Source organism: Mixophyes fleayi, chromosome 3, assembly GCF_038048845.1.
Source record: "Mixophyes fleayi isolate aMixFle1 chromosome 3, aMixFle1.hap1, whole genome shotgun sequence".
Lineage (NCBI taxonomy): Eukaryota > Metazoa > Chordata > Amphibia > Anura > Limnodynastidae > Mixophyes > Mixophyes fleayi.
Window position 1 is genome coordinate 314,172,766 of NC_134404.1, and position 25,837 is coordinate 314,198,602.

General features: G+C 42.1%; 1 protein-coding gene across 5 annotated transcripts; it reads left to right on the forward strand.

Moving 5' to 3' along the window:
* The first annotated feature begins 41 nt into the window (after positions 1-41).
* MTIF2 (mitochondrial translational initiation factor 2) lies at positions 42-24,592 on the forward strand. Of its 5 annotated transcripts, none has more exons than XM_075204032.1 (15): positions 42-63; positions 4,291-4,510; positions 5,992-6,112; positions 8,200-8,371; positions 9,704-9,864; positions 14,482-14,658; positions 15,162-15,301; positions 16,101-16,225; positions 16,735-16,939; positions 18,882-19,134; positions 19,870-20,010; positions 20,843-21,007; positions 22,122-22,262; positions 22,358-22,541; positions 24,129-24,592. In XM_075204032.1, coding segments are annotated over exons 1-14 (2,193 nt in total). In that variant the 5' UTR covers positions 42-61; the 3' UTR covers positions 22,528-22,541; positions 24,129-24,592. The 5 variants fall into 5 exon arrangements, with proteins under 5 accessions (XP_075060133.1, XP_075060135.1, XP_075060132.1 ...); XM_075204034.1 differs by lacking the exon at positions 42-63 and adding an exon at positions 2,720-2,803; XM_075204031.1 differs by lacking the exon at positions 42-63 and adding an exon at positions 2,812-2,883.
* The last annotated feature ends 1,245 nt before the right edge of the window (positions 24,593-25,837 follow it).

Genomic DNA, 25,837 nt, shown 5'->3' on the forward strand with positions numbered 1-25,837 from the left:
TCTTTAGCGAAACTTTATTACACTTTGCATTACAGGACATATATAACAATTTCGGTTTTATATGTACAGATTGAATGTTCTATGCAACCTCTTAACACATTACTAAATGGCAATAATATACTAAATAGTGCATACATTTCACAATGTAACACGTTTAGGGGTCTGAAACAGTGCAACAGCAGCATTAGGTGTCCATTCCAGTATCTAGATCAAAACACCTTACATTGTCTGTTCTTGCTCCTGGAGCAAGGTACTAAGTTCCTGGAACCTGGGTTCTCCAATCACTCCCAACAGGTGATGTGAACCGTTTCTTGTTCCAGGGACCAGAACCAGAACAGTAACTTGAAATTTTAGCGCCTGGGGCGAGAAATAAAAATGGCGCGGTCACCCCTATCGCACAGCCCTAGTTGCAGCCCTGATCAGAACAGACAGCCTAACAGGGTGGACCGGTCACTGCCTCCAGGAATATTGGCACTCATCTCATCTCCAAAAATACTCTGTGCAGCTGTGAACATTCTGATGATCTGATCATATACAGGCTCCATACCTTCCCACTTTAAAACTGAAGGCATCTGGACTAGGATCAAAATAGGGGCTGGACTGGACACTAAAGTTACCAGATAATCTTTGTGTAATTGGGCCCCCTCCCCTCAAGAAAAACGCAGAAGATCATACCTGCCAACACTCTCAATTTGTAATTCAGGACAAACGAGGCCATACCCTTAAGTGCTGAAACCGTGCCCAGATGCACCCAAATCAACTTGCATTTTAGGTGAGAGTATGGCTCTTTTCAAACAGCGCACACTGCTTTCAGTCATGAAAATTGGTACTGTTGGCATGTATGTAAATTACCATCATACACAACCAATTTACCATGAAATCTCATGGTAATTTGGCAATTCACCCTGACCCTTCAATATGACGCTTTCTACCTTATACAAAATGTTCCGCTACCCAACATCCCAATAATTTTCCTATTGCAGTTGCATGGGCTGAATGAATTTACAAAGTGTTTTCAAAGCATGAATTAATGAATTTAAGCCAAGTTGCCTAGTCTCCTGTAATGTCCGTATTACTGGAAGATCTTATGGACTCCCAGGGGAGCGTGCAATTCTCCCAGAAGCATGCTCGCAGGCCTCCAAAATGGGCAGAAACTTGCCAAAATTATACAAATTGTATAATTGAGTACTGCCCGCTTCAGTAAGCTCTGAGTGAGCAGGGGTACAAAGATGCAATTTTTGGCATCATACACCTTGCCCCCCCATGTTGCAAATTGTGTCATTTAGCCTCCCATTTCTTTTCATATGGTCTCCCTGAAGAAAGATATGAAAAGGAAGTATGGGTAAAAACGGTTATCACCATCAGCATAGAATTAATCACTTTAACTGTAGTTCGACAGTAAGGGGCATATTCAATTAACCTGGCACATTGCGGCCATGCACAGCTAGTGTCAACATGTTACCAAAGCACTGCGGATTTCTCTCTGCACCCCACACGGTTGCAAAGGGAAGTCTGATATGTTGCGGTACCATGTTGATGCTTTAAATGAGCAGCCACGATGTGCCGGCTTAATTGAAAAAGCTCCTAGAAGTCTTTACCACACAAGATGGTGATGGCAGATCTGCTAATTGTATTAGAGGCATGTAATATTATCTATACTATAGCAAGCAGAAAGTGTGATTACTTTAATGAATTAATCCAACGATTTGGGCCCTGGTAACTGTGTTTGGTACATCCATCCCAACTGGCCCCTCATTATAGAGGGACTGTCTTGCTGTCCCAAATGATCACAACTGCTTTGCACTTGTGTGCACACTTCCCAACAAGTTCTTGAATGGTAACAGATGGCCAGAGCCATGGGGGGTGCCTAGTGTTCCTGTAGCACTAGGCATCCCCTTACACCCTCCAGTAATTGCGGCATGGACATGTCCACTGCTACACTGCTAACTTTCTGATACATGGGACAAAGGTGGCTGTGGGTGGGGCAGCAGACAGAGCCCTCAAATCAGGACTGTCCTGACTAAATCAGCTGGGAGTATGGTGGTGTGTGTGTGCTGAGTGCACCTTCCACTGATGTCTTTACACCCTTTTATTCTAGGGGAGCTGAAAGGAGTTGGAGTCAGTCAGTCAGAAGCCCTAGCCCCGCCCTATTGGTGATGTAGCCACGCCCTCTTCCTCTGTGTGTCCCACTCAGGAATCCAAAGAGCCACATTTTGGCTATATGGGATATATGCTTGATGGGCCCCACACACCACAGTCCGACACTTGTTATATGAGAGTTTACATCTCGCTGTAATCTCCCTCCCATCACTGTATTCAAGCGGCATCATAAACAAAAATATAACTAAATATTTCAATTATAATGTCAGCCCAAATCAAAAATGGACGGCCACTCCTCGTCACCTGAAATATAAAGTCTAAAATGACAAGGGCTCCAACATACGTTATTTTGTTGTCTTCAATATAGACGCCATCTTTCTGAAGCTCAATATTTTAAGCGTCTCATAGACCACCATCAAAACGACACGTGCGCTGCCCAGGATTATTATGGGTGGATTATTATGGGTGGCCCTAACAGCTCGCCGCAAATTTCTTTACAGCATAGTTCCTGTCGCTGTGGTCGTGTTTCTTTTCTTTGAAAGTGTCGGTTGAGTCAGAGAGGCGCCGGCGTAATCTACAGTTTGCCCTCTAGTGTTTGCATCCAACACACAAAATACTTTCCCTGCCCTGGCGTGAAGTAAAGAAGGACACAGTGACGTAAGCACGTAAGAGGTCAGCATGTTCTCTATAAAGCTGCAGAAAGGTAATATTCCTGGTGCCGGGTGGCACATTGATTACTGTGTGCTGGGGCTGCAGAAGCCGGGCAGTGGTGTTACTTCCAATGTATTTAGAACAAGGCTCAAGACATCCACATCTGTAGTACAGTCAATGTATTTAAATAGAAATTAATTTTATTAGCTCTCAGTCAGATGCAGGTAACCCAGAGGAGTATAAGGTGACATGCTGGCACTTGTAGCTCCACCACAGCTAGAGAGGTACATAGGTTGTATTTGATGTAGGGTTAAAGTAAACTGGACACTTGTTTGGTATTCAGGTGGCGCACTGGATGATCTTTGCTTTCACTATATATATATATATATATATATATATATATATATATATATATATATATATATATATTACACAAAAGTTTTAGGCAGGTGTGTAAAAGAAGCTGCAAAGTAAGGATGCTTTCAAAAGTAGAAGTGTTAATAGTTTATTATCAGTTAACAAAATGCAAAGTGAATGAACAGAATAAATCAAATCAATATTTGGTGTGACCACCCTTTGCCTTCAAACAAGCGTCAATGCATAATTTCTTCTAGGTACACTTGCACACGGTTTTTGAAGGAACTCTGCAGGGAAGTTGTTCCAAACATCTTGGCGATCTTCTGTGGATGTAGACTTGCTTAAATCCTTCTCTTTCTTTATGTAATCCCAGACAGACTCGATCGATGGTGTTGAGATCAGGGCTCTGTGGGGGCCATATCATCACTTCCAGGACACCTTGTTCTTTTTTACACTGAGGATAGTTCTTAATGACATTGGCTGTATGTTTGGGGTTCTTGTCCTGCTAGAGAATAAATTTGGAGCCAATCAGATGCTTCCCTGATGGTATTTACATGATTGATAAGTACCTGCCTCTATTTCTCAACATTGAGGACACCATTTATCCTGACCAAATCCCCAACTCCATTTGCTGAAATGCATCCCCAAACTTGCAAGGAACGTCCCCTATGCTTCACTGTTGCCTGCAGACACTCATTATTGTACCGCTCTTCAGCGAACAAACTGCAGGAGATGCGGCAGATAAAGAAGTAACTTTGAGACGCTCTGAGCTGGATTCGGACGTGACTGCGTGTGCTTGAGTTTGGCACGCCCCTACTGCAAATTCACTATGGCAATGCGCCCCTTTCCAGTCCAGCCCAGCTCTCTCCCCGAAATCGTAGGTTGTAGTAAGTGTCCTCTGCATTCAAAGATGCAGTGGACAGGGCTGCGTTCACGGCCTTATCTCCCGGTTCTGGGCATACACAGAGTGATTTTGCGAACGATACGCTCAAAATCGACAGATGCGTGCCTTGATGAATCAGGCCCAGGGTGGAAGAGTTTGTCGTTTCATAAACTGTTATTTTAATGTGTATGGCCAGACTGGTGTTAGATCGACAATATTGCCCAGATGTAAGAAAATTATTATATGTTAATCTTTCTATCATTTGTAAGCTCTTGTATTATTGCTTCTGTCCCTTGCAGGAAAATGAGCAGGAATATCTTATTGCATATAGAACGAGTGGTCCAGTTTCACAAGACACATCAGCAGCTACACATTCTGTGCCGCAGAAATACCTTCAAAAGACCATGGAGACCACTTCAGATCCCTTCTCAATGTGTGTGCACTGTTCAGCACTGTCCTCCAACAAGCTCATTCTTAACCACGGCCCTAATGCAATACCGCTCCTTGTCTACCAAGAAGGTATTAATTCCTATTTGTCTGTGATACTGAAATTTAGAATCATAAATTATTCCAGCAGTGCAGGAGACTGAGTTATGATTGTCTTGATGTCCTCGTTGGCGACACTGCACTAAAGACAAGTCATCCATAGCTTCTCAGAATGGTCCTACAGAACAGCTAATCCTCCAGAGACTTGAGCCACTCTGCCAGCTAGCGCTGTGGTGCTGGTAACGTGCTATGGTAACCAATTGGCTCCTAAATCTTACCAGCTAGTATATTGCTGGTTATGCATTACAGTATATGTGTATTACACTATTAAATCAAACTTCATTACATTATTAAAATCCTATGAAGGGGGTACTTTACTGTTAACAATATTTTACTATCATCTGTCATCAATTTTTAATAAAAAAGAAAAATCCAACAAAAAGGCAACATATACAATGTTTAACCAAATTGGGATGAACCTCAAACACTAAAGAAACAAAACCAACATAATGTTCTGGTGATATCCATAATAGACAAAAAAAAATGCCTTACAAATAAAGGATAAGGCAAATTGAATGAATAGAATCATAGATAGATGGATATATATATATATATATATATAGATAGATAGATATATAATTTCATATTAAATAAACAATTTTATCCAAAAGCATACTGGTAGGTTAATTGGCTGCTAACAAATTGACGTGTGTGTGTGTGTAAATTTAGACTGTAAGCCCCAATGGAGCAGGGACTGATTTAAGTGAGTTCTCTGTACATCGCTACGGAATTAGTGGTATATAAATAAATGGTAATAATATAAACAAAACCACAACATAGGGGAGGTAAAAGGACAGTAGGGGGTTCTCGGGCTTGGAGGGTCTTAATCTTTGATGGTCATTATATGGGTTAAGCTGAATCGAGTGGGAGTTCAATTAAAAGGGATTTTCGCTATTTGTATCATATCAAGTGACAACTATCTGGATAAGGCTGTTTATTTCTCTGTTTCTTGAAACTCTAGCCGTGTAAATCAAATGGAACAATAATCTTCAAACCTGTCTGAGAACAAGAGAATCAGATCATCATTATTACTGAAAATTTAATGTCCGGACAAACCACTCTTACTATTGGAGGAGAGGGGGATCTCTAATGCACTGGAATCTCTGCCTTTACACCATTATTTAAATGTTTCAATAGGGATTTTTGGTAATGGGAGGCTGATAATGTAATACTATAAGCTGTGATTCTCTGTAATATCACTCTGCACAATGTCTTTTGATATGATGATAACCCCAAAATGTCCATTTTACAGTGTATTGGGCCTTTAAATCATAATAGGTCAGTTCATTGTAACAGGAACCCTTATGCACATGATCATATACTTTTTTCTTTAAATGAAAACGCCAATGTAGTTTCTTAGGGTAGGATAGATCTTTTGTTTTTTAGAAATATTTTTTTCTTTAGTATATAAGTAACATTTGTACCTCGGGTACCCATGTTTTATTATTTCATAGGAAACCGTACAGAAGACACAAAGGTTGCTGCCAGTCAAAGCTAAAGAACGTAAGAAGGTGGTGGAGGTCTGGCACAAAATCAGAGTTCATGAGTTAGCAAAAGCCATGGGTAAAGATATTGGTGAGTTTTTCCACATGTTTTGATCTTTAAGAGGCACTGAACCCCTGAAGTCATATTTCATATATTCAGTGAGGGCCATCCTTTCACCCCTCACCTTGTACTTTCACGTCAATGCTCTGAAAGCCACCTTCTTTCTCTTATTGGACTTGTTTGTCCTATAATGCTTGCATTCAAATAGAGCTATACTGTGACCAGAATTGCAGTAGTTGAATGATAATGCGAGATACTAAAATATGTAAAGTACAAGAACTTTGTTGTTAAGGAACTTGATCACAAGTTTATTATTATTACTGTAGATTTGTAAGGCATCCCAGTGCTCCGCAGCGCTGTACAGTAGGGAAAACAGTACATACATAAAACAGGGACATACAAGGTAGGCAAAATAAATGCAGACATGAAAACTAAGGATATGAAGGACCCTGCTCATTAGAGAGCTTACCTTCTAAGTGAAGAGGGCACAGCTGAAACAAGAGGAGTAAATGTGTTTGAGTGGAGATTGGGATAGTTGTGAGGGTGCATTAGTGTGAATAGTGTTATTGAGGATAAGGTCACCTCTAAAAAAAGAGATGGGTTTTCAAAGAGCATATAAAGATTTAAAGGCTGTGGGAAAGTTTGATTGAGCGTGGCAGGGAATTCCATAAGTGGGGAGCAGCACGGGAGAAGTCTTGTAGGCAGGAGTGAGAGGTGGTTACCAGAGATGAGACAAGGCACAGGTCAGTGGTAGATCTAAGAGCGCGGGAGGGAGAGTATTTTGATATGAGATTTGAGATGTATGCGTGAGTAATTTAAATTTGATTCTGGAGGACACATGGAGCCAGTGTTGGGATTGTGCAGCAGATGTGGAGCCATGAGAGAGGAAAATCAGTCTTGCAGCAGCATTTAGGATGGATTGAAGTGTGGATATATGAGTGTCAGGAATGCCAGATAGCAGGAGGTTACAATAGTCAATATGGGAGATGATGAGATAATGGATAAGAGTTTTGGTAGCATGTTGAGTAAGGAAAGGGAGTATTCTGGCAATGTTTTTAAGGAGTCAACAGGAGTGGGAGAGAGTCTGGATGTGAGGAATAAAGCAGAAGGCGGAGTCAAGTGACACCAAGGCAGTGAACTTGGGAGACTGAGGAAATTGTGGTGTTATTGACAGTGAGGAAGATTTGAGGGGATGTGGTGCCTCTGGCAGGAGGGAAGATAATAAGCTCTGTTTTGGACATGTTGAGCTTTAGGTAACATTGGCACATTCATGTGGAGATAGCAAAAAGACAGTTGGTTACACAAGATAGTACAGAAGGAGAGAGGTCAGGGAAAGAGATATAGATATGGGTGTTGTCAGCATTGAGGTGGTATTGGAGGCCAAATGAGCGAATTAGTGCCCCAAGAGAAAAGGTTTATAATGAAAAAAGTAAAGGACCAAGAACAGAGCCTTGAGGGACCCCAACAGAGACTGGGAGTGGAGGGGAGGATGTGCCAGAAGTAGAAATACTAAATAATAGGTAGGAAGTGAACCAGGAAAAAACTGTCATGACAGCCAATGCAGTAATGGGTGTGTAGGAGAAGAGGGTGATCAACAGTATCAGAAGCAGCAGAGAGAATGAGTATGGAGAAATTGGCATTAGATTTTTCAGTAAGTAGATCATTAGTCACTTTTGTGAGAGCAGTTTCAGTGGAATGTTGGGGGCGGACGCCTGATTGCAGAGAGTCGGGAATGGAATGAGAGGAGGGAAAGTGAAACAGGTGTTTGTACACTAATCGCTCAAGTAGTTTGGAAACAAAGGGAAGGAAAGAAATAGGGCGTTTATCAGGGAGAACAGTGACCACTCTTCTTGAATTGATACAATACACAGGATAACTGTCCTTTCTGTGATCCCCAATATACAGTTACAGTGGGCAGGTAGTGTTGGTCTAAAGAGACGTGTCTTTTAAGCAGTAAATGTATACATTTTAATTGATAAGTGTATAAGACTTATTGGAATACTTATGATAAGCATAAAAAGTGAGCAGATAATATGAACTGAGAAAGTGGGATATACATTGTGAAAACTATTTTTGGGTGTAGTTGACTCTTCTTCTTTCCTGTTACTGCTCCTCAGATGACGTTTATACGGCTCTCATGTACACCGACCTTGATCTGGACAATGTAAAACCATCGTCGGTGCTAAGTCGGGAGATGGTCATGGAAGTAGCAAAGAAATTTGACATGAGGGTCACGTATCAACAGGAAAAAGTAGAGAAAGTCAGGGAAAATAAAGATGCTGTAAAAAGGTATTTGCTTCATTATCTGGAGTTATTGTATTTGATATGTTTCTTGGTCAGGAAATGAGATTTCTTACATGGTCAGGTAGACAGTGCAGGTATGGGAGTTCAAAACCCTTAGACCTTTCATTTAATTAAAAAAAAAAAAAAAAACTGAAGTAGTATAATGACAGAATTGAGCTGTTATGGTTTACAGTACCTATGACTTATTAAAGGTTGTGACCAATTTCGTACAATCCCATAGCAACACAGACCCCCAGTCTTCTCACCACCACTTGCCCACATCTCCTGATCCGCTGCATTTACTACCATCCTCCTACTTCTCATTTCACACCTACTGGGTGTGAAATGAGAAGTAGGCCCACATATAAATAAGAGTACAGACAAGTCCTGATATATAACGGCACCTTTTGTATACTGACTGGAAATATAAAAGCTGTTATAGCTGCCATACGGTATTTATTATGATATTGTACCCCAATATACAGATAATTAACTATACGTTTAATAGAGAATTAGCAAGCTTAACAGCGTATGTTTGGCTTTTATGGTTCTTAACAAGGTTGAATACGAATTCCCAGCGGTGGAAATGTCGACACATCCATGTTGTCTACAAGGTTAAAATGTAGGCATTGTCAACAGTCACAATATCGACCTTAAACAAGCAATACCAGCAGCTATAAAGCCGTACCCACTGGCACAGGACGCTTCTAAAAAAAATAAAATAAAAATGCAAACATTAGTAAAGGTTAAAACTTCATACCCCAACTCTCTAGGGAATCCAGCCCCATGCTAACCCTTTGTGTGCAAGTTTTTAGGTGTTTTGGGAGGGAGGGAGGTAGTTATAACCTTTTATTAATGTTTTTTTTAAGTGTTTAGTGCTGTATAGCTACCGGACCCGCTGGCATTGCTTGCTTACTGTCGACATTACTACTGTAGATAATCATAATATCTAAATTTTAATCATGTAGATAGCATGGATGTGTCAACATTTTCTTGTCGACTGGATAAGTGTCGACATTTCCTCTGCCGGGAGTATGACTTCCATCTGTTTCCAATGTTAGTAACTGTTATCAGCTAATATAAATGTCTGGTCAATAAAGCAATGATTGGTAATTTGTTGTCTTCGCCAAGAACTGCGTCTGTCTAGTGTCTTGGCATAGTTGGAATTCTTCCATTTAACCCAATTTGTCATCAATATGTCTAATAGCGAGAGAGGCAACCTAAGCCTTCCTTGTCCGTGTGCGATTTAGAGATATGGAAATACTAGGTCTAATATACAACTCCTTAAATGAACTGATGACCTCGTAATATACCTGTTTCATTTGTTTCTATTTATAGGAGCCCTGCAGACTCCTCTGTATTAGTGCCCAAGCATCCTGTGGTTACTATAATGGGACATGTAGATCATGGAAAGACCACACTGCTCGACCAGCTGCGGAAAACCCAGGTAGCGGCAATGGAGGCAGGCGGTATTACCCAGCATATTGGCGCGTTTAGTGGTGAGACTGCTCTGGATAGTTTTGCTACCTAATTTTACTGATCTTTTCATAATATTGTGTTTTGGTGTGACATTTATAGATGGTGTTTATTTGAACAAAAACAGAAAGTATAAACACATATGCTATGCTACAAGCATCCATTTGTTTTTTTATATGAACGTGTAGTATTATTATTATTATGATTTACGCAGCACCGTACAAATACAAAACAGTAGACAATACAGGGTGAAACAATGCAGAACAATAAACAAATAATACTAAGACTTCGGAAACTCCAGGCACGACTATTGGATTGACGTTGGAGCAGAAGAATAGGTATAGAATCAGGAGGGAAGAGGGCCCTGCTCATAAGAGCTTATATCCTAGGGGAGGGTAAACAGACATCAGGCACAGAAGGGAGTCAGTAAAGGGGATAGCATGGGAGGAGAGAACAAAGGGGGCGGGAGGAGAGGAGATAAGAGCGAGCAGAGGAGATTGAGACAGGGTTAGGTGGATGGCTGATAGTCTGTAATGAACAGGTGAGTTTTAAGTGCCCGTTTGAAGGAGCACAAGTTAGGGGACAGATGGATGGAGCAAGGGAGGTGGTTCTAGTGGGGGGGCAGCACAGGAGAAATCTTGGCTCCTGGAGTGGGATGAGGTGATCAGTCATTGTTGTACAGTCAAATGTTTCCCTGAGTGTGTCTGTTTTTTTGTTTTTTGCAGTGATAGATGTTATATGATGTGACCACCAATCTTATCTGCCAGGGAGTTCCCTGACTAAATTTTCTCTCAGGGAGACACCCCCCCCCCTTTTTTTTTTTTTGTTTTTAAAGCCAGGGATCGGTGCTTTCATGCGCAAGTGCTCCAAAAAAGTAAAAAACTGAAAAAAAAAGTACAAAGGGTGTGAACTTCAGGCCCTTCTTCAAATAGAAAAGGGTCCCTCAATCCCCAACCCCCTGAAGACCCTTGCCTTACCCCCTTCGTCACAAGGCTATAGGGACCCTTTGCCTTGGGATCTACCGAAGCCTCACCCAGGGCTCGAATCTTGCCCACCCCTGGAAGGGAAGGCTTCAGAGAGGTTCAGGGGGTCTGTGATCTCTCTGACTTCTCCAACTCTCCCTTCCCACTCTCCGACCACCATCTCCTCTCCTTCTCTCTGTCCTCCTCCCCCTCTCCCACCTCGCCTAAAGCCACCCTCACCAGGCGCAACCTTGACGCCATTGACCCCATCTCCTTCTCCGCCTCTCTTGAAACTCTCCTATCACCCCTTCCCTCTCTGGCCTGCCCTGATCAGGCATCCTCTCTCTACAACCAATCCCTCACTACTGCCCTGGACACCATCGCCCCGGCCTCTTCTATCCGCCGTCGTCGCCTTACTCCCCAACCCTGGCACTCCAAACTCACCCGCTCCCTCCAAAAGTGCTCTCGCACAGCTGAACGCCTCTGGAGGAAATCTCGTTCCCTGGCTGACTTCCTTCACTTCAAATTCATCCTCTCCTCTTTCTGCTCTGCCCTGTCCCTCGCTAAACAATCCTTCTTCAAGTCGCTCATCTCTTCTCAGTCCTTCAACTCCCGCCGCCTCTTTGCCACATTCAACTCCCTCCTCTCCCTCCCCCCCCCTCCCACTGTCCCGCCTTCCCTCTCGGCGTCTGACTTCGCCTCCTTTTTCTCCTCCAAAATTGAAGCCATTAGACACAACATCTCCTCCTCCCACCCCTCTCCCCCCACTCCCACTGCTTCACCTCCCGCCATCAACCATCAGGTGAAGAAGTTCGCTCCCTTATTCTTTCCTCTCCACCCTCTACCTGTCCTCTTGATCCCATCCCCTCCCACCTCCTTCGCTCTCTCTCTCCTACTGCCTGCTCCTACCTCGCACACCTATTCAACCTATCACTCTCCTCTGGCGTTGTCCCATCCTCATTCAAACACGCTCTTATCTCCCCTATCCTTAAGAAACCCAATCTCGACCCCACCTCTCTTGCTACCTACCGCCCTATCTCTCTTCTCCCATATGCCTCCAAATTACTTGAGCGGATTGTCTGCAGCCGCCTCACCAGACACCTCTCTGACAACTCCCTCCTTGACCCTCTCCAATCCGGCTACCGCCCCCTCCACTCCACTGAAACAGCCCTGGCTAAAGTTTCCGATGATCTCCTATCAGCCAGATCCAAGGGTCACTACTCCATACTCATCCTCCTTGACCTCTCCTCGGCCTTCGACACCGTGGACCACCCTCTCCTACTGCAAACTCTTCTCTCACTCTGCCTCTCTGGCTCTGTCCATGCCTGGTTCACCTCATACCTTGCTAATCGCTCCTTCTCCGTATCCACGTCTGGTTCTTCCTCCACCCCCTCCCCTCTCCCTGTTGGAGTCCCTCAGGGCTCTGTTCTTGGCCCTTTACTCTTTTCTCTCTATACTTCCTCCCTTGGGGCTCTCATCTCCTCTTTCGGTCTTCAGTATCACCTATATGCTGATGATATTCAACTCTACATCTCTTCTCCTGATCTTTCCTCCTCCCTCCTCTCTCGTGTAACTGTCTGCCTCTCAGCCATCTCATCCTGGATGTCCTCTCGCTTTCTTAAAATTAACATCTCCAAAACCGAACTCATTGTCTTTCCCCCACCCGGGCTCCCTTCCCACCATGACCTCTCTATCGTTGTTAACAACTCCACTATCTCCTCTGTCACCCAACTCCGCTGCCTAGGTGTCACTCTCGACTCCTCTCTCTCTTTTGCCCCCCACATTCAATCCCTTGCCCAAGCCTGTCGCTTCCAACTCCGTAACATTGCCCGCATCCGTCCCTTCCTCTCTCATGATGCCACCAAAACTATCATCCATGCTCTCATCATCTCCCGTCTCTACTACTGCAACCTCCTCCTTACTGGCCTCCCCTGCTCCCGCCTTGCCCCCCTCTGCTCTATACTCAATGCGGCTGCAAGACTCATCTTCCTCTCACGCCGCTCCTCCTCTGCCTCCCCTCTCTGTCTTTCCTTACACTGGCTCCCCTTTCCCTACAGAATCCTTTTCAAACTCCCCACCACCACTTACAAGGCTCTCTCTCAGTCTACTGCCCCTTACATCTCTAACCTCCTCTCCATTCACACTCCCGCCCGCTCCCTGCGCTCAGCCAATGATCGCCGCCTCTCCTCCACTCTGATCACCTCTTCCCACTCTAGAATCCAAGACTTCTCCCGTGCTGCCCCCCCTTCACTGGAACGACCTCCCTCGCTCCATTCGTCTCTCACCCAATCTGTGCTCCTTCAAGCGGGCTCTTAAAACTCACCTGTTCCTTAAGGCCTACCAACCATCCACTTAACCTCTCACCTCTTCCGGTTCTCCCCTGCCCCCTTTCTCTCTCCCCGTTGCTTCTCTGGTTCCCGTATGTACCTGATTCTGTTTACCCTCCCTTAGGATGTAAGCTCGTTTGAGCAGGGCCCATCTTCCCTCCTGTCTCCATACCTGTTCTTCCACTCCGTCTCTACTGTATCTGCCTGCCTGGAGTTTCTGAAGTACTGGTACTTTGTGTTTATTGTTCTGTACTGTCTTACCCTGTATAGTCTACTGTTTGTACCATGTACGGCGCTGCGGAAACCTTGTGGCGCCTTACAAATAAACGATAATAATATTAATAATAGGAGCTTTAGGGCCACACCAACACCCAGCTAGATCTTCCAGGTTACAGGAGCACATAAGGGCCTACCCGCACCCCCAAAATAACAGTGAAACAAAAAACATAAACGTGATAGTACAAGAGGTGCAATAAATTAGTGCCGACTGGCTTCAATGGCCTGGATATTATAAATATTTTCCCATGCAGCCAAAAGGCCAGGGTGGAAGGAAGGCAGTGTGTAAAAGAAAGTGGTATAAATGTGCTAAAGTGCTCTACAATCACGTGCCATGTTGCAGCAGCAGAAATTTATGGCACCCCTGGGTCCCCACTCCGGTGACATATTTAATCCCTGACTTTCCACGCCGCCTCCAGGGTCCTGGTCAGAGGACCAAGTGCTGCACGTCCTTACAAGAACAGATACTACACTTGATCTTAGTCAAAAGGCAGTGAAGCCAAAAGTTCCTCTCAAGGAGCCCCCATGCCTCGCACTACCTCAACCCCATCTAGAAATGGCTGACACTGTAATGTCTGACAAATTGACATTCACTGCTGAGCGCTGAGAAAAGCGGAATGGGCCACAGCACACAATCCGCTTCAGTTAAGAAGTGGGTGTAAGCAACGGCATTGTAAAGTCTGCCTGCCTGCTGGACCCTTTTATGGGAGGAGTGCCTGACACCCTTCCCCCTTCTGCTTATTAAAGGGCAGTGGAGAGATTAATATAAAAATTATATGCAAAGTTATAATCTTATATTTGCCAGTAGGGTTTTTGTAATAAAATGCAGCCTGCAATCACTGACGTGTCTGTGCACCTCAATATTTACCATGCTTATTACAGTGTATCATCTAATGGTTTTACCAAGCAATAACTTGATGAAAGCATTTCTCACCTTTGTTTAATTTAATAAATACAGTTCTTTGCAATATACAGTGTTTCTTAGACTATGTAATGTCATTGTCATGAGCTACAGTACATAAGATGAGGTCTGTAGTAAAGGAAAATGTCATGTCTCTAATGTCTAATTTTTTAGTTTGTTTAGCTTCGGGGGACAAGATCACGTTTCTCGACACCCCAGGACATGCGGCCTTCTCAGCAATGCGAGAGAGAGGAGCTCACGTAACTGATATTATCGTACTGGTAGTAGCTGCAGATGACGGAGTAATGAAACAAACTGTGGAGTCCATCAAGCATGCCAGATCCGCTAAAGGTAAGACACTTGTATGTTAGGGACCCATTTAATAATTCCCAGGGTTTTGCCCATTTAATTATAATCTCCGCATCACAACGATGACATATGATTTTTCGTAATCATTTAATTAAAAAAATCATCCCGGGATAGCGCTTCCGACTTCACTTAACTTAAAAGTCCCGTTGTCTGTATCTTCTTTCCGTTCACTATTGCAACGTGGCTTTGTGCATGCGTGACACAGAGACATTTTGAGATAGTAACCCAGAGGGAAGAGCATGTAAGCTGCGGTGAGGGATCCCAAGATCCCTCTACCGCAATGGTCTCCCCGTAGAATTCACTGGCTTCAGATGGCGTTAGCGATTACGGACAAGTTCTGAAAAGCTAATGGACTAAGACATACAAAGAAGGCTGAACACCTCTGCATATACTTACTATATTGTTTACTTATATGGTTTTATTTCTTATGTGGTTATGCTGCTTTCTGTAAAACATGTGTCCCTTCCCCCCCACCACCATCTCAGTTCCCATCATCCTGGCCATAAACAAGTGTGACAAACATAAAGCTGACCCAGACAGGGTGAAGAAGGAGCTGCTGTCTCATGATATAGTCTGTGAGGAGTTTGGTGGAGATGTACAAGCTATCCATATATCTGCATTAAAGGTACAGTCACTTCAATGTGCATTCATATTAACCTACTGGATGTGCAATTAATGCACAAATGTAGAATATGCTACATGTAAATAACCTGTAGATTAAATATTTTTTTTCTTCTTGAAAACTGTAAAAAGTTTACAAAGTGGTAAAAACTTCTCAAAGATACCAGAGAATAGGTAGGAAGGCTATCGCGTTGAATGCAACGGCAACAACTTGGGGTGGGGATGTAGAAATAAAAGAATATTAGGGCAATTATTAAAACAAAACTGCATAAAATATAAGAGGGGGGTTTAATAGACAAAATAAACAAGGGGGGCAGATTTGAAGAGCCACCTTATAAACTTCTCATTAGTATTATAACCATTCCCTGAGGACAGACCTCTTCAGGGTAGCCTATCGCATGCCATAAGTGTCCAGGGTCTACTTCCCCTAGTTTATTCATTGGTATTAGGCTAGTCATTGTCCTTCTAATAATGATTGACAGGTTCACTTGTAAAGAACATTCTCACTGCAAATCCAGGGCAGGGAGCTATGAGTAATGTAGCTTTGTTGATAAAACAAGGTCTTTACAGCTTAGTGAGACACAGAACTTGCCTGATAGTCCGGTTGGATTTCAAAAGAAAATAACTATTTGAGATAAGTTGAGACGGCTCTGGAAAGGAGATTTTTAACGAATGTAAAAAAATAAATAAGATTTTTTGGGTTTAAATGCTGCTTTTCATTTATTTTGTGTGTGAATGTGTGTGTGTGTAATATATCTGTTTTAGGTTTTCACTTCATGCATAAATTAAATCCTCTTTTGCAGGGAGAGAACTTGCAGGCCTTAGCTGAAGCCATCATTACCTTGGCCGAGGTGCTGGAGTTGAAGGCTGACCCCACAGGCCTTGTGGAAGGAACGGTTATTGAATGTTCTACAGACAAAGGAAGAGGGTATATTTCCACACTTTATCAACATCATTTCATTTTATAGCCATTGGTTTGATCATTAAAGTGCCAGAAACTGGCTGATCCTATGACAGTTTAGTAATATATGAGGGTGACCTGGGGGTTTGGCATTCAGGATCACAGTGCTATCCAAAAATGAGTGCATGCAAAGACTGGTGGTGGTCGCTATACAATAATGTTATCTGGCATTGTACTCATTTTGGGCCACATATTTTCTACCAAACAGTGGCTACCCACGCAACTAATTATTCAGCATGATCAAAATGCAGTCTGGTAGGACTTGGTTCAGGTTGGATGATTTACTATCTACAGCACCTGTGACTGGTCGTGTGTGGACAAATTAATTTAGGCCTTGCCTATGGTTACACGAGTCTCTTTATATCACATCCCCACGTGCTTGTGTGAAAATGAATAACTGTGTGTGTGTGTATTGATTTACCCCTAAACTGAAATAAACCATTTTTTTATGCTGTTTTGCTTTAAAACGACTGCAGTCCAGTGACCACAGCCATTGTGCAGAGGGGAACCCTTAAAGAGGGGGCAGTGCTGGTGGCAGGAAAATCCTGGGGTAAGGTACGGGTGATGCTTGATGAGAATAACACCGTGTTGAAGAAGGTGGATCCCAGCATGCCTGTGAAAATAGTGGGCTGGAGAGAGCTGCCATCTGCTGGCGATGAATTCTTGGAAGTAGACTCTGAGGTAAACACATTTATATCTATTATATATTTTAGTAAACATGCACACCACTATATTACAATCAGGTACATGGGAAGTGAACGCTTTGTTTAAAACAATGAAATATTTACTGCAGTCTTCTAACAAAGTATAGCCAGCCATCTACAGACTAGTGCACACTAATGCTTTCTTTCCCATATTTCCTCGCTGGTGATGGGACCTTTAAATACATTTTTATTTATGGAGTTTAACTTTTGAATGCGATTTGAAAGACAAACACACAAAGTGAAAGTTTTATATGAAAGATAAAGTGCAGCATTTACAAAACATAGGGATGAATGTGCTAGTAAGATTTAGTCTTCTAGAGAAACATCACTTATTTCCCATATATTTTGCCTTGTGACACATAGGCTTAGTATATAAATTCCATGTATCCTGTACCTATTAGCAGACGGAGCGGTAAGCTCCATTCTCTAGGAGGCAGACACTTGGCAGATGATAGGTCAACCTCTTGGCAACTATAACCAATCACAGCCTCTGCTCCCCCCCCCTCCCCCATTTCTCTGAGTGCTTGCTGTCATACATGGGGATTGCGATCTCTGCTGTAAGTTATACAGACATTAGAAAACACTAAAGAGCTTGGTATAAGCAGGCTGCAGGCTTGGTGCTTTTATCCAGGTCACAAGATTCTGAGGTGTCTTCTAACGTCTGCAATAATTTACAGTAGAGTGTGTATTACTATCAGGGGCAGGCTAGGCAGGGGGGCATCCGCTCCCCAGGACGGTCTCATAGTGCACTACCTTGGGCTGGGTCACTGCCCCACCTGCATTTTTGTCCTTTAAAATCTTCTTAATAGGCTGCTGAGTCGAGTATTACCCCCTGGGCTAAAATTTGCCAGCCCTCCCCTGATTACGCTCCATAGTATACAAGTTTTCCTAAGGAACAGCAAAGTCAATCACAATTTCACCAATAAGGGTCTAAAAACCTCTCCGCTTTTACTTGAACATAGCAAAGCACTTCCATGAAAACCGCACAGTTTGTCTAAACTAATAATAATAAAAATAATTTTCTTGACAAATGTGATAATGTAAACATTCAGTCACAGCAAAAAAAATTTTTTTTACAGACAGGACGGTTTAATGATCCAAATCAGTGATTTAGGTTGTGAACTGTCATAAAAATGTGGCAATGCCTACTAACTTATAAGTGATTTTGTGAATGAAGAGTGCTATCCTGACTAACAAGGAGAGTTATGGGAGCATGTTTCACCTTCATCTGTCATGAGTTGTCTTGGCCTTTAGGGTGCATCCTCACAGCCTTCTTTTTACAAAGCTATTGTGTTCCAAAATAATCCAGACAAATACAGTTGGGATCTATTATCCAGAATGCTTTGGAATTATCATTTCCAAGATCATTTGGAGCACCATTCATAAAATCTGCAAGAACACATGTTATTAAATGTGTGTTGTTATTAAAACACACATCTTGATTAAATTGTTTAGCAGAGTTTCTGATCGTAACTGTAAGCAGAAATGCTTGGTGAATCATGTCTGTGTATATGACGAAATCACTAAACAGCAGCAGTATTTTGGTATATGACAAATATTTGGTGTTAGTGGGAAAAATAGAGACATTTGTGTGAATTCTGCACATCAACATAATATATTATATAGTGATGGTAACGTTAATCTGTGAAAAGAATAGCAGAATACACTCCTCATTCTAATAGCTGGTTGCTGCTGATATATTCAGATGGATATCTTTAGACCTTACTGAAGAAGGAAAAAGAAACCGCTGACCAGATCAAAAAAGTTGTTCTGTGCTACTTCTCAACATAGAGACCTACAAATTCACAAATGAGTGTTAGGAATTTCAGGAATACAATGTTACTGCTTTTATTAAAAAAAAATAATAATAATAATAATAATTCCAGAGTTTGAATAAATCCTTCCCTGTAATTTTCTAGCATCGAGCCAAAGAAGTTCTTCAGTGGAGAACGTACGTGGAAGAGCAGGAGGCCATCCAAAAGGACATGGAAGTGATTGAAGTTAGACAGAAAGAACACAGAGAGACTCACAGAGAAAAGCTGGATTCTTTCTTGGGCCTGACCTGGAAACAGAAGAAATTTATCTTGTATAAGGCTAACAAGATGCTCATGGGCAAAAGACCCTCAGAAAAGACAATCTGTGAAAAACCAACAGTCCCGCTTATAATAAAAGGTGACTAATCATTTTTTGTCGTTTGGGTGGAATGTGCTGCAGGATGAACCCCGTCATTGTTTAGGTCAGGCTTAGAGAACCTGTGGGCCAACAGCCAGTTATGGTAGAAAGCCCGGTTTAGTTTACAAGTTAAGAGTCGCTGTAAGTTGTGTGGTGAGTCCACAGTAGAGTTTCTATTGCTACATTTTTCCACAACTTTTAAACCCATCTTTGCAGTTATGGAATTATTTTTCTTTTTTCTCTTTGTACGTCTTTATTTATCTGATTTCACTATTTAAGTTTGCTGAGCCAAGTGATAGGCCGTACATAGTGTATATTAATCCTAATCATAATATCTGCCTGGTGCTGTTATATGGTTATATATACTCTTGTTGAAAGTATTCTGTAATGGAACGCATGTGACTGATTGATGGTAAATACACCATACTATGTCGATCATCCAATAACAGCAACTTGTAATTTTTGGGGGAATTTGCTGTATTTATATTTATATATCTTTACTTACCATGCAAAAGTCTGAAGCTTGCACACCCGATATAATGGCAAATTAGGCTGTAGCTGTCCTGTGAATGTCTTAGAGGTGTAGAGCTTTGTATGTTGTGTTAACCAATTGGTAATTTTAAGTCATCAAGAGCCAGAGTCACAAGCGTCCTACATTGATCAGTCTACGTCCCACTTTACTTCCTCACTCGTATATCTTTCAGTGTTCATGACTTCTCCCATTTCTCGGTCTAGGTGATGTTGATGGGTCAGTGGAAGCCATTCTTAATGTCATAGACACCTATGATGCAGAGGAAGAGTGTGACCTGGATTTGATCCATTTTGGAGTCGGGGACATCAGTGAGAGTGACATTGTTCTTGCAGAAACATTTAAAGGTAAAGTAGCAAGAATTGCCTAATATTACAGCTAGCCCAGTTGAAAGGCTTGACTACGTTTCTTGCTCCCGTTCTGTTAGTGGCACGGAGTCCCAACCCTTGTTGTACCCTGTGTGAAATGACACTTCTATTTGCAGCTGGAGTTGGCGTGACAAGGAAAGTGAATCACAGAGAGGTAGAGAAAGTAGCAAAACAATGGGGATGTGCTGATTATTGCCTTAATCCAACTAGCTTGTTTTTTACCATCTGTATAGTTATAAAACAATAAATATAAATTCATAACTTTGTATTTTTTCTGATTAAATTTGTAAACTGGAAACAAATACTATACACTTATACTGTAAATGTTAGAGGATAGTACTGTGGCCATTATTTTTTTGTTTTTTTTTCAACCATTAAAGGAAGTGGTTCTTTACAGTAAGGGCAGTCAAGATATGGAATTCATTGCCAGGGAAGGTTGTGATGGCAGATTCAATAGATATGTTTAAGAAAGGGTTAGACAAATTTTTAGCGGAAAGGTGTATCCAGGGATACGACCGTTAATTTAAAATAAAGGATAGTAGTGGATATAGGGTAAAAATTGGATTGCAATATTGAGTCTGGGGGGATTTTCAAAATTGAAACAGATTGGCGGTTGCCTACTCTGGATTAATTTCAAATATAAGTGCAGGATCGCAGGAGATCCAAAATAGGTTGAACTTGATGGACTGGTGTCTTTTTTCAACCTCATCAACTATGTTACTATGTTACTATGTTTTTTTAGTATTACAATTTGGGTTTTAGATTTAAAAAAAATAATGCTCCCAATTTTTGTGATCTGTTCTGTAACCAGGTTGTGTATACGGATTCAATGTGAATGCAAATAAATCCATCCAGCAACTGGCAGCAAAGAAGGACATCCCAATCAAACTCCACAAAGTCATCTATCATCTTATTGAAGACCTGAAAGAGGAGCTCAGCAGTAAATTGCCACCGTTAACAGAAGAGAATGTAAAAGGTACAGAAGTCGGTGCTGTCAGTAAATGTGCTGCAAATATAACTACAAATTTCACCCTTCAGTAAGAGAAGGTTAGAGGCCTATAAAAATGACCCCCTTTCTCCCTACAACAATACACAGAAGTGTCGGCAATGACTGTAGGGATATGAAGCACCAACATACAATACCCTCTACTGTAGATACCGCTTCTGCTTTCAGCTCTGGACACATTTTGACACCGTATAGTAATGTGTCCCTAATATAGTGGAGGATCATCCAAACACTGCCCTACTCAATACAGATATTGGTCAGATAGAATTGACTGTCTTCTACCAGAGTATGATAAGGAAGCACAGTGTCAAACACATAGATTTTCTATTCTAATCTGAATTTTATATAATGTAATATAATCTAATCTGAATTTTATATTTTGTCTTGTGAATGACCATGTTATGCATTTGTGGGGGTTTTTTTTGTTTTTATTTTTTTGGTGAGACCATGTACGTCCGTCAGTGTAACTGCTCCTGCACTGAAAACAAATTTTGCTATGTTAGTTGGAAAATATTTCTGAAAATTGGTGCAAAGAGGAAAAAAAAGACTATGTTGCCCCTAGCAACCAATTATCTGCCAGTTGTTAATAAAAGCAAATACCTGATTGACTGCTGTGGGCAACACCATCTCTTTTTCTTTGCATCTGTTTTCACAAACTGTTGCTCAAATATGTAAGGAACCAAGTTTTTAGCGGGATAGGATGATTGACACTGTGAGGTCCTGAAGCACGTTCCTTCCTAAATAGGGAATATGGCGTGCAGGAAGCAGGAGTATATGAGACTCACGTGATGAGAATCTGCAGGATATTAGGGTGCTAAAACAGTGCTTATTTTTTCTATGTGGTGCGAGCAAACCTAGCCAATGTTTTATGTACCATAATACCCAGATATGTGTGCAGGAGCACACGCAGGACTACAATGGGCCCATGCGCTTCATTAAATCTGCCCAAAGTAATATTTGTGTATTTTATTTTTAATGGCAGAATGTATATCCTCATTTTAGGGTGGTTTAAACATGGCAATTTCACTTACCTCTACATTGACCTTTACATATTTGTAGCTTAAAGTGTTTCTTACCCTTCCAGGTGAAGCGTCTGTTCTGGCTTTATTTGACGTTGCAGTAGGCAAGAAGACTGTCCAAGTGGCAGGTTGCAGAGTTCAGAACGGTGTTCTAGACAAGAAACTGAAATTTAAATTAATTCGTAACCGTGAAGTTATTTGGGAAGGTAAGTGATGCATTTTCTGACTTTTTTATTTAAAAGTAGAACTTTTGTGACATTAATGGTGGCATTCACTGATTCTGAATTATTTTCCTCCACAGGATCATTAACATCTCTTAAGCACCACAAGAACGATGTCCCGACAGTAAAAACCGGAGTGGAGTGTGGAATGAGTTTGGATGGAGATGTTGAGATAAAAGTTGGAGATGAAATTGTTTGCTTGGAGATTAAAACAATACCTCAGAAAATATCATGGGATCCTGGATTTTAAGGTGTCCTTTTGTGCTGTGCTGAGCTCTTTTAATGAGGTGCTGATATTTTACTGCTAATGCTAAGCAACCCTTAGGAGACAAGGCTAAGTAAATGAGTTGTACATTCTATATAAGCAGTACTCCCTGCCCTTCCCTTTCCTGCAGTCCTGCGAATAGACAGTGCCTGCTCACTGTCCTGGTAGGTGTAGAAAAAGTGAGCACTGCAGTTACTAACATACCTCACGTCAGTATTCAGTGATCTGGTTCCTCTAAACATGGCTTGGACTGTTTTAACCTGGCCTCCATGTGATTCTGCACTACCCTTTATAGGATCCCATCGCAATCTTGGTTGGTTGGTGAATACCGCTTTCTCATGTGTTGCATTGGAGGACACAGGCATGGTGGTTATGAGTCCTGCCTCTGGAAGGTTGGACATAATGTATAGTTGACTACTCCTCCTGCAAGCCTTCCACGAACTATCACGTCTAGCTTTATGTCTTTGGTAGAGGACCCGTTTCCTTTTTTCCTGGGCCTGTTTTGTCAGTGAAAACAGCATTCATCAATATAAAATCACAAACTCAGGGTGTCCTTTTATTTATTTTTCTGTGCGCTCCTCAGGGTTTTACCCCATATATGAATCAAATAGCATCCCGAGTGCACTTCTGGGGACCACTGATGGACGATCCGTCAGGACCTTGGTGAATGAGTTTACAGGTTTTTCCTGCTGACAAAGAGCTCAACAATATAGCTCAAGGTCTGGTCAGCAGTTCCAGCTTCCAAGCCGTGTTTGACTAGCATTCTCTGTCAATGAACTCTCCTTTTTGGGCTACAGCTTGAAAAAAAAAAAAATGTAGCAGCTAACCTATAGGGGAAAGAACACCAGAAGAATACTCCAACGCCATTAGTAAGCAATATGATAGCCAAGGGGAGAAACAGCACCTGGAAACGGAGGACTTAATTTTTGTTCTTATTTGGTGTCCATGCTCCAGGAGGCACTGTATATATACATTATATATAATATTTACTGAATAACCGTTTGAGCTAACGGGAAGAAACTGGTAATAGAGTAAAGATTAGAACAGTTCCAGAAACAACATTCCAACAGGTATTATGTGGTGGTAGCCACAAGGGGTGTAAATGTATCAAGTGGCGAGTTTGAAAAGTGGAGATGTTGCTTATAGCAACCAATCAGATTCTAGTTATTAACATCTCCACTGATCAAACCGTCCATAAACTAGCAGCTTGACACATTTACCCTTAGGAGACCACATTATCTACTTAGCTATAACCCTCACACTAAGTAATTTTGCTTTCACCTGCTTAAGTGTGGTTGAGACTTGGGACTGGAATTCTACCCAAGGTCCATATATTTTGGCAAATTTGTTTTGACATCCCTTAAGAAGATATATGTGAGCATCAACAGTCATTAAAAAAAGTCTAAAGTTCCATTAACTCAATGGTTAAAGGTCTCCTGTATGAATTTAGTCTAATGAGCTTTGAAATAAATACATTTCTATAAATATTTGAAAAGAGAGGGTTTCTGAAGCACCACCATTGTTGACCCAGTATATCCTGACTGTTTTTTATTGATTTTAATTCCATGTTTGTTTTTTACTTTGACAGTGCATCTTGTTTATGTGCTTCCACCACTGCCCAGTCCATGGTTTTTGTTCTTTTATAACAAGTCACAGCAGTGCTCGGTATTGGATGCATTGATCAGGAGATCCTCCAACTTCTTGAACCTTTGACCAAAATCAAGATTACAGCAAGCAGACCTGTTGACGATGAACATTTATCAATGGACCTGCTTTTATTCCCACTGTGTCAGAAGTACTTGTATAGTCAAGATTATCCGCCTTTTGTGAAATTGTCTCCATACATGACGGATGGATAGCTCGGTTGTCTTCCATTGAAGCCTGGAAGTTTCAGTCAACAGCAAGAATGTCAAGGGTCACCTAAGACTGCTCTACATTGTAAAATAGGCCAGCTTACTTTTTTCATATTTATTTTGCAAATTTTTTTGTAAAGAAGAAAACATCCCGAGTTAATTTAAGATGTAGAACTATTAAAATTTGTAAAAGACTGCTCCTGCAAATTGTTTTTATTTATCCTATTGGTTTTTATTTATTTCTCTTCCCTGCCATTGGGGGACACTGCGAGACATTGGGGGTATAGTAGTGGGCTCAGGAGTTCTTGTCACTTTAACTGTTAAATCTTTGGACTCCTCCCCAGCTATGCCCCTCCTCTCCAGAGAGATCCTCAGTTTTTTGTAAGTGACTTAGAGTTCGGTCACTGGAGTATAGGCTCCTGCCTATACTCTGTTTAGCAGTAGGATTTCATGTTTTTATTTTTTATTCTATTCAGGCGCAGCGCGGGATCCTAGGAAGACCCAGCAGAGTGAGTAGGACTCAGCTCTCCCTAGACAGAACGAGCACATTGGGGGACAGGAGCAGCGCTCACACTCGGGAGAGGTGAGTCGGCTGCAGTAAGGAGCGCGCTGAGCTGGGCATAAACTGAATAGCATGCCAATAGACACTCCTAGGCGGCCATTGGAGGATGGGGCCAGCGAGTTTGCCCGGAGGAGCGAACGCTGCCATGGATGCAGTTTCTGTAAATGCTAAGGCCTCTGCTCTTATTGTAAAAGCTCGTCGTAACCTATGGTTACGAACTTAGTCAGTGGACGCAGACTCGAAGAGAGCTTTAGAGAATTTACCCTTTGACGGACTAACTCTATTCGGGGCGGAGCTTGAAAGGGTTATTCAGGAGACTATGGGGGGAAAGAGTACTGCTCTACCCACGGTTTCAAACAAACCCCATCAGGGTAGATTTCGTTCCTTTCGGAGTTTTTCCCGAGGGGGAGGTACCTTCAATAGAGAGCATTCCTCAGCGTCTAGGACATCAGCTAATAGAAGCAGAGGAGGTAGAGGTGCAGCAAGGAGAGGTTCTGCTCGTCCAGCAGACAAGCCCTCCGCGTGACATAGTTCTTTAGGGGGAGCATCAGATGGGGGCATGACTTCTTCAATTCAGGGATCAGTGGTGGAAATCCACGACAGATCTCTGGGTTCGAGCAGTGGTGTCCCGGGGCTATGTCATAGATCTAGCCTACTCCCCTCCTCAGAGATTCTTTGTCACTCCTCTTCCCTCTTGTCCCCTAAGACGAGTTGCACTTCAGGTAGCCATTCAAAAGCTCCTTACGGCAAAGGTAATAGTTCAGGTTCCTCCTCTAGAAAGGGGTCTAGGTTTTTATTCAAACCTCTTCCTGGTGCCAAAGCCAGATGCATCCTTCCGGCCCATCCTGAATCTTCGGTCTCTAAACAAGCAGTTGAAGAT